The sequence below is a fragment of the Rutidosis leptorrhynchoides genome, chromosome 1 (genome assembly GCF_046630445.1).
Source record: "Rutidosis leptorrhynchoides isolate AG116_Rl617_1_P2 chromosome 1, CSIRO_AGI_Rlap_v1, whole genome shotgun sequence".
Lineage (NCBI taxonomy): Eukaryota > Viridiplantae > Streptophyta > Magnoliopsida > Asterales > Asteraceae > Rutidosis > Rutidosis leptorrhynchoides.
Window position 1 is genome coordinate 185,839,690 of NC_092333.1, and position 10,439 is coordinate 185,850,128.

Consider the following 10,439-nt stretch of genomic DNA (forward strand, 5'->3'; position numbering starts at 1 on the left):
TGATTTTGAAATTAAAATCATTTTAGCTCACAATTCCAACATGAGATAGGTTTCAAATCTTTTATAGAAACTATCTGAATCATCAATTGATTCATAAACTCAAAAACAAATTCGAATTTTGACAAGAATGATTCGTTTAACTTTTGAAACTTTAACTTTGACTCATCAATTTGGATTCGTTATACAAAATTGAGGTTCGAAACTTTACAGATAGTTTGAATGTATAATTCCTAACACAACCACATTTTTAGATTTTGAATATTGAATTGAATTCGTGTTTTGATAAAAAAAAAGAAAAGAAACAGAGGTATACCGAGCTGTTTGTTCTAAATTTCTGTTTTGATTTCCAATTGCAGTACATAATAGCATTTATAATGATAATGGTGGTGTTAATCGAACGTGTAAAGCTGGATTTATTGTTTGTTTAATGCTATTGGGTGTCGACTTGAATCTCACGATCAAGAACAGAAAAATAAAAAAAATAAAGGCAGATAAAAAAATATAAAACTAATAATAAAGCAGATGATCACGATTAATAAATCAATAAAACAGATAACGCAGGTTAAAAGTCGACCTAAATTAGGTATTAGGTTCCTGTCTATTTTTTTATATATATATCTGTATTCTTTTAATAATATTAATAAACATAATAATAAAAATGCTAATAATAATACTAAAATTAATAATAATATTAATGATATTAATAATGTCAAAATAATACTAATTAATAATAATTATGTTAATAATATTAATAATAATATTGATAAGATACTAGTAATAAAAAAATGATAAATAAGTTTAATAACAAAAATGATAATAATAATACAAATAATAATACTAACAAATAATAATAATGATGATATTACTAATACTAACAATAATGATAATAATATTACAATTTAAATGTATCACATTTCATTATATATTGCAAATAATAATATAACTAATACTGATATTAATACTAATAATAATAATAAAAGTAATAATATTATAAAGTTTTACATTTTTAGTTATAACAATTAAGTCGTATTATATTTCAAGTTTTAAAATTATTTGTTCGTGAATCGTCGGAATTCGTTCAAAGTTAAATGAAGTCATGTAGAGGTTTTGTTTAAATTTTATCAGAAATTTTCCGGGTTATCACATATGGCGGTTAGGTTAGTTATCCAGGAGGAGACTTACATGGTCATTTGCGCTTACGCACCTCATGCTGGTTTAGGAAATGAGAAAAAGTCGATTTTGGGAATCGTTAGATGAAGTTGTGAGGAGTTGCCCCGCTGACCATCGTTTGCTTTTTGGGGGAGACCTTAATGGACATATAGGAACGATTTTGGACCGATATACGGGTGTCCATGGGGGCTTTGGGTACGGAGTTCGAAATGAAGAAGGACGCCATATTCTCGAATTCACTGTTGCCACGATTTGGTTGTTGCAAACTCTTTCTTTAGGAAGACGGAAGCACAGCTAGCAACTTTTCACAGTGGGGGACATAGTACCCAGATTGACTATTTGCTGCTTCGCAAAGGGGACCTTAGGGCTTGCAGAGACTGTCGAGCCCTGACTACTTGAACTTGTTCCACCCAACACAGATTATTAGTCATGAACTTGGTTGTGCAGAGGTGGGTTACTAGGAGAGTGAGACCCGTCCAACCTAGGATCCTTTGGAAGAATCTGATTGAAGTGAAAGCCGAAACTTTTAAAGCGTTAGTTTTGGAAAGAGTAGAGGCAGGAGTGGATGCTGTTACTCAAGTGGACGCAGATCATATGTGGAATAGTATGGCAGCAACTATTAGAGATGTTGACAATGAAACCTTAGGTGTGGCTGTAGGGACATCGAGAGGACATAAGGCTAGTAGAGAATCATGGTGGATTAGTGAGGAGGTTCAAACCAAAGTCGCGCTTAAGCAACTGAGGTTTAGGGAGCTCATTACATGCCAGGACGGGACACGAACTAGGGCAGAAGAGAGGTATAAAGAAGTCAATAGAGAAGCTAAGAAGGCCGTTGCCCGTGCAAAAGATAAAGCGTATGAAGATTTGTATAGAAAACTAGACTCTAAAGAAGGAGAAAATGATATTTACAGGATTGCAATGGGAGCGTAGGAGGAGGTATATAGGTAACATCAAGTTTATCAAGGATGAAGCCGGTCAAACCATAGTGAAAGAAGAAGAAATCAGGAAAAGATGGGAAGGGTATTTCTCATCTCTTTTCGTGGGTGAAGGTATAACAACCCGGAAATTTTCGACAAAATTTAAACAAAATCTATATATGATTTCATTTAACTTCGATTGTTTTCTATGATTCACGAACAACCGGTTATAAAAAGATATGTAAATATATATGTGTGTGTATATACATCATTTACAATCATTATTATTATCAGTATTATAATTATTATTATTAATAATTATCGTTATCATTAATATAATTACTAATATATTATTAATATTATTAGTATTAGTACTTAACATTTATATTTATATTAATATAATGAAATATCATTATTATTAATTTCAATATTATTATTACCATTATAAAACAACTTATTAAAATTTTCATTAATATAATAATTATTATTATTAACATTATTATTAAAAATTAGTATTATCATTATCATTTATATTATTATTAGTATTTTTATTACTTTGAATAATATTAAAAGTATTATTATTAATAAAATTGTTATTATTAGTATTATTATTATTATTATTATTAAATATTAATATAAATAAAAAAATAAATAAATAAATAAATAAATAAATTGAAAAGTCAAATAAAGGGTACTTGCTTTTATTATTTTTTAGATCATGATCTGCTACTCCTATATTTTATAGAAAGCAAAATTAGGTATTACACTTTTGATTATATTTTTTTTTTCTTCTCATCGTGATTAATTTTTTTTTAATATGCTACTGGCTATGAATTTGTATTTATATGGATCACTTTTTGTTATAAAACAAATGAATTGCATATCACATTCATATTCATTACTGCAATCCATGAAATCAAAAACATAAATATATATATATATATATATATATATATATATATATATATATATATATATATATATATATATACGATACCTCTGTTCTTCCATTTTTATCCAAAATTCGAAAACGAATCCCATTTAAAAATCTATAAATGCCATCTTGTTAGAATTCCTTTAATTAAACTATCTACAAAGTTTGATCTCTCAATTCCTTGTAACGATTCTTAATTTTGAAGTCAAAGTTTTTAATTTTAAAAGTCAAACATTTGTTCTTGATAAAATTCGTGTTCTCTGTTATGATTTCAGTTAAATTGACGTTTCCAATAGATTCTAGGAACAATTTAAAACCTCTTTCATTTAGGAATCGGGAGCTAATACGTTTTCTAAATCGAAATCAATTTTTTTTCTCTCTTTTTCAAACCGATGGCAGCAGCAGCAGAAGCACTCTTTTTTTTTGTTTTTTTTTATTTTCTGTTAATCATGGATCGATTAATGTTTTAAATCCAAACCGTAAAGTGTATTGCTGTTAAGAATGATAAACATTGCTGTTCAATCGAATTTTGTGAAGAAGAAGAGGAAGAAGGGCAGTTAGCAAAACGGGTTATACATATATGTGGTGGGTTAATCTCAGGAAAAATGGAAATGGCTGAGTGGTTAATGAGGGTGTTGTGTTAGCGAGAGGTTGCGGGTTCGAGTCCCGTTCTTGGCATATTTTTTTAGGGAAGCTTTATGTAGAGACCCGTCCTAATCCATTTGGACGAATACATTACATTTGGTTACATCGCGAGGTACTTGACCTCTATATGATACATTTTACAAACATTGCATTCATTTTTAAAAGACAAACAATCATTTCATCGAAAGTTGACGGCATGCATACCATTTCATAATATATCCAACTATAATTGACTTAATAATAATCTTGATGAACTCAACGACTCGAATGCAACGTCTTTTGAAATATGTCATGAATGACTCCAAGTAATATCTCTAAAATGAGCAAATGCACAGTGAAAGATTTCTTTCATACCTGAGAATAAACATGCTTTAAAGTGTCAACCAAAAGGTTTGTGAGTTCATTAATTTAACATAAATAATCATTTCCATCATTTTAATAGACCACAAGATTTTCATTTTCATTTCTCATAAATATACGTCCCATGCATAGAGGCAAAAATCATTCATATGGATTAAACACCTGGTAACCGACATTAACAAGATGCATATAAGAATACCCCCTATCATTCCGGGACATCCATCGGACATGATAAAATAACATCGAAGTACTAAAGCATCCGTTACAACGGATGGGGTTTGTTAGGCCCTATAGATCTATCTTTAGGATTCGCGTCAATTAGTAGACTGGTTTACTAATTCTTAGGCTACCAAGCAAAAAGGGGCATATTCAGTTTCGATCATTCAACCATATAATGTAGTTTTGATTACTTGTGTTTATTTCGTAAAACAGTTATAAAAGCGCATGTATTCTCAGTCTCAAAAATATATATTGCAAAAGCATTTAAAAAAGGGGGTAATGAAACTCACAATCCAATATTTTGTAGTAAAAATATTCATACGATGAAACTGAACAATGCAAGGTTGGCCTTGGATTCACGAACCTATATCAATTATATATATATATATATTAACACACAGTATTAATCAACTAAGTTTATAAATTTTATAACGTATTATGATTAATATCCTTTTATATAATTATTACTACTTATAATAGGTTATATATATATGATATATATAATTTAATTAATGTTATAATAATACTATATTAGTTAATATATTAAAACATGGTAGTTTGTAATATTAGCTATGTTTATGTTACATGTAATAATTATATTTTATATAAAGAATATTTGTTGTAAAAATAATAATAATACTAGTAGTAATATTAGTATTACAAATAATGATACTAATAATAATAATGTTATAAATAATAGTTTTAATGTTAAAAATAATATTCATGTTAACAATAATAATTATGATATTCCTAAAATTAATAATATTAGTAATTTTCATAATAATACTGATAAAAATAATAAAATAATGAAAATTTTAATAAAAATAATGATAGTTTTAATGAAAATATATAAAATAATAATAATAATAATAATAATACTTACATTAATAATTATAATGATAATAATAATAATAATAATAATAATAATAATAATAATAATAATAATAATAATAATAATAATATTATTATTATTATTATTATTATTATTATTATTATTATTATTATTATTATTATTATTATTATTATTATTATTATTATTATTACTACCTCAAGAAACAAGCGTTCCAAAAATAAAATGCCACTGCCCGGGCTCGAACCCGCGACCTCTCGCTCATGTATCAACACCCTAACCATTACTCTATCTGTTTCATTTCTATGTTAATACTTAAACTAATTCTTCTAACCCATCTCTTCTGCTTTCTTCATCATTCTAGTACTATCATAAAATCATCTATCATACATCGTACGTATCATCATTTTTTTAAGATCATCATGCATATAACGACTTCTTCATCATCATCATTGTTATCAATTACTCGTAATCATCATCAATTTCTTGCATCAATTACATTCAAGTATACGTAACCGTCATCATTCTTACAAGGTTAATAATCGAATTTAGTTTGACACAAACCCAAAGTAACTAGGCCCTTCAATCATGGACATAGTAGCCCAACGAAAACGACCCATTAATAGCCCAATAACATTAACAATTTAATAACCCACTCCGATGTTTTATGGTTTTCATGTCGGCTAGAATATAGAAGGAAAACGCGTAGCACAACAGAATAAAGGTGGGTTCTTGGACATTGACAGAAAGGAAACAAGTTGTATCCAAAAAAAAAAATCGTGTACAGTGTATTGCCAAGTCATTTTCCATTATCAATCATAACCGACAGCTTACCTGCCCTTTAGAAAGTAATTCTTTGTATGAATAATTAAATAATTATGTGTGTATCTTTTTCGTGATCCAGTGAGTACAAATGGTAGCCAAAGGAAAAGAATAATGATGATGGTGGTTCGGTGGTCATGGCGGTGTAGAGTTGTTGATGATAGGAAGATGAAATTAAATAAAACAGTTAATTTACGGAGGTAATAGGTTCGATGATGTGGATGTGTTATTGGTAGTGATGAGTGGAAACAGAAAAATGGCAGTTCAAGATTACTGTATGGTGGTAGTGGTGATGAACGTGTTGGTTGTGTTGTTGAATTGAACCAGGAACAATTTCGAGTAGCAGCGTACAGTAATATTGATCGTAGGTTGCAACTGTAAAGTTTGATAATGGTGATGATATATTGATTGATGGCAGCAGTGATTGGTGGGTTTGGTTGGTTATTCACGAAGAGAGGTAGAGATAAAGAGAAGAAAGTGGCGGTTTGTGTTTAAGCAGAAAAGGTATAGCAAACCGTTAATGATGATGGTTCAAGAGGTGGTTTTTGGGTCTTGATTACTAGATGAAAATAGAAAAAAAAAATACATAGTAGTTCAATATAGTTTTGTGTTGTTTGAGGGTTTGATAACGCGTACCGTAGTAATTAATTCAGTGATATTGAATGTGTGTTGCAGGTTTGTTGAATGGGGTGATGATGAGTTACGGATAGAAGCATAGGAGCAGGAGCAGGAATCCTTACAAGTTGTAGTGGGGTATGGCGTCTAAAACAAAAGGAGGTTGTAGGGTGGTGTTCCATTGTGGTGATGTTCTGGTGGTCATAAAGTGGTGGTCGTGAAGGTGTAAGGTGGTGGAGGATGGTATTGCAAGGACGGTGAAGATGATGGTTGCTGGGTGATTCTTGTCGTGAGATGGTTAAAGTGGGTGTTAGGTTTTACGGTAGAAAGTAGTAGGAAAGAGGTTAGTGATGATCAGTTCATGGTGGTTGCTTGATGATATCATTTTCTTGTCAGAGAGAAGGATAGTGGATTGTAATCGAAACAGAAACGATTAATGGGGTGATGTTGGGTTTCACAAGAAAGAAGGAGAGAAAGATAGATGATATTTGAATGATTATCTATATCGTTATATGTAATATGTATATATAAATGATAGAGATTAGATAGATATTGATAGATATAGATATGTAACAGAAAGTGAGCTCGTGACAAACAATAATTTCATAAATTCAAAAGGTAAATAGTATATCAATAGTTACAAGTTGGATGGTTGTTGAGAGAATCATTAAGTGAAACAAAAGATCGTGTAAAGAAAACAAGGAATCAATCATACACAGTAACTTAATCAATCTAACACAATAACTCAATTACTAATTGGTGTTTTGATTCAGATTACGCTTATTTGTCATTCAATATGAAATAAATATGTAACAAATTTAAAGTAACAAATAGAAAAAAGTAATATCAATCATAAACATTTATAGTGAAGAAGCAGTCTCTTGTTTCAGTCGACATCTAATTTTCGGAGCAATATTTCGTTTGATACTAGAGCTCGGTCCTGAGTAAAAAGTATGGAATGCTAAGATTTGACTAATAGATTCTAAATACATTTTTAATAAGGATGTAACTCATATAATTTATTTTCGAATCAACGCTTATTTTAAAATAATATAAGTTTGATTTTAACTTGCTTAATATCAATTGAAACATCAACGAGTATTACAATTATTTAATATTTATTTTTAATATACTTTATTTTTATACATATATGTTTTAAGTAATAATTATTATTTTTACATAATTAATTTCTAACAATTACATCATAAATTATATTTCAAATTATATATATATTTATTTATTTAAATATATACATATCTATTTATAAATAGTTGTTCGTGAATCGTCGGGAATGGTCGAAGGTCAATTGAACATATGAAACAGTTCCAAATTTTTGAGACTCGACATTGCAGACTTTTCTTATCGTGTCGAATTCATATAAAAATTAAGTTTAAATTTGGTTGAAAATTTTTGGGTCGTCACAGTACCTACCCGTTAAAGAAATTTCGTCCCGAAATTTGAGTGTGATGGTCATGGTTGACAATAAGTATGTTTTCATGACTCATATGAGTTGATAAAATAGAATTTTATTACCATAGAGTAATATGGATAAAATGATTCGATTATGTGAAGAGTATAGGTGAAGCTATCGCAAAAGAGTGAAATGAGAAAATAATGTTTCATCATATCTTTTGACGTAGATATGGTTGGTTTCCGGAGTTCAAAGGATTTAGAGAAAATCTTCGTAATAAGATTTGGTACTCCGGTAATTAAGGAAATTAAAGTTCTCTTTGTTTAAATGCGATGATCTATCTTGATTGCTCTGTCTGATTTTTCACTATAAATCCATCCTCTTCGTTCCATTTACATTTTGGAGTTCCATTCTTTAGTTTTCTCTTCCCGACTTTAAGTCAAGCGAATAATGGTCCAGAATTCGTAGGTATGAAGTTTCAAATGAACATGACTAACGTTCTAAGAGAAAGATTGTAATAGCACAATCTTGATTGATTAAATCATCAGAATTCAGGAGAAAAGATAGAACTATCAGGAAATTATGTTCTTGATATGTTTAGAGATTAGGCAGAATGTAAGAGTTGTGCAACATGGCACGTAATGACGTTATAGTCTGTGAATCATCACGTTCCATTAGAAATTCAGCATGACTTACTGTAATATAATCACGTTGGCCAAGTGTCATTATATTATACTAACTCATGCTTCAATTCCCAACACTTCTCCAGAAATCATTCATATTATGACGATACTAGGTAGTATAGATATCATTATGGGAGAAGTTGATCGTTAAAATGATAATTGATACAACAGAAGTACAAGCTATCAATTCTTTTTCTAGATTGGAATCCTATATATATATATATATATATATATATATATATTATTTCAAACTCAAAATTTTATAGAAGGGTAGAAACTAAAACAGTTTCTTTTATGATGTAACATAGATAGCACGAAAAGATAAATAATTTCGGACGAGAATATTTATGAAAATTTCTTCAGAAATATCGAAGATATTTATGATGATATTTTGGGATTTCTAAGTTCGAAAGTTGATGAAGAAAAATTTTTCGCAAAATTTTAACATGACTTTGGAGCAAGATATTCTCTAAAGATTTCATCGGATCCAGAATTACCTGGATTCTTTGAATATAGGATTTGATCCTTGTATTTTTTCTTGGTCTCCTTCATGGTTAGCTCAATTCGTTTTTTAGTACTAAATTTTCTATCGAGCGTTTCCAACATTCTATTCTTTATTATTAAAGTTTTGGCCGTTTAGACCATTTACCATTTTGCTGTTTCCTCTGCATTTAATGCTACCATATCTGAATCACCGGTTATCAATCCGAGGTGGGTTCAAGAGAATTGTGTTTTTAGATGATTAAACGCTGATGGTAATATGGTGGAATATAAAAGGTTCTCCGGTAACAATAAAAGAGCACACATATAAATCAAGGTTATAGTATGGTTATTTCGAATGAAAAGTCGAAGTTGACTTGTTGGAGCTGTGACAAAACTGGCTAATTTGGAGAAGGATTGTAAAGTTATTTTTGGTAATAACAATGCCAAAGGAACTAGCACAGATATGTGTTAAATGTTTACTCAGGTTCCGAGTATTTTTAGGTGCATAACTATATGCATCAATCTTTTATTCCGTAGATGAAGTGCGGTTGGTTCATCCTCTCGATTGAGGTGTTTTCAAGAATCATAAAAGGTTTGAACGCAGATTGTAATCGTCAAGATACAAATGAGGTTTAAGCTGAAATCAAGTGGCAACTTGAGGAAATATTTAACTGTAGTAGATGTAATTTATTTACGATCTTTTAAGTCAAAATGTATTGTAATTACTATTTTCTAATCTTTTAATACTTTTTAATTGTCCATGATAGTAATCCAATAGTCTAATAGTTCAACCAAAACTAGTATATTATAAGGACATAGTCATATAGGAACAGTTAGCTAGGAACAGTCAGCTAGGATTTGTTAGTATAGGTTTAAAATTTTACGTAGTTAATTAATGGTTACTAATCAATTTTATTTTGTTCATTATTTTCTTCATTATGCCACTTGTCAAATCTTGACTTAGATTTAGATCGACAGAAACTCGTATATGAAATTGAATTGGAATGAAAATGATTATTCTTTGGTGAACGGATACGTATATGTATGGATTTGAGCAGTATTGTTAATGACTGCTGATTCTAAATTGAAGAATGTACAGTGTAACTTATTAATGTGAAATCTAAATATTCCTCAGGTATTACCTACCCGTTAAAATATTTTCACCATTAACAGTTTGTATAAGAGAATCTTTTAATTACAATCTTTATAAAAATATATATACATATATATTTTCTTCAGATGAAATCATGAATTTAATGAGTTAATATGATATTAAGCTCATTTGATTTTCGGTTAGAACTGGAATACATAATCTCTAAAACTTTTAGAC

At 29.3% G+C, this 10,439-nt stretch overlaps 1 protein-coding gene across 1 annotated transcript; it reads left to right on the plus strand.

Moving 5' to 3' along the window:
* The first annotated feature begins 1,599 nt into the window (after window positions 1-1,599).
* On the plus strand, window positions 1,600-2,100 carry LOC139892860 (uncharacterized). Its single transcript, XM_071875990.1, has one exon. It carries the CDS (start codon window positions 1,600-1,602, stop codon window positions 2,098-2,100), a length of 501 nt encoding a protein of 166 aa, XP_071732091.1.
* Window positions 2,101-10,439: the final 8,339 nt, after the last annotated feature.

Bases quoted from the DNA above. Each gene is read 5' to 3' on its own strand.
- LOC139892860 (XM_071875990.1), top strand. From the start codon at position 1,600: ATGAACTTGGTTGTGCAGAGGTGGGTTACTAGGAGAGTGAGACCCGTC.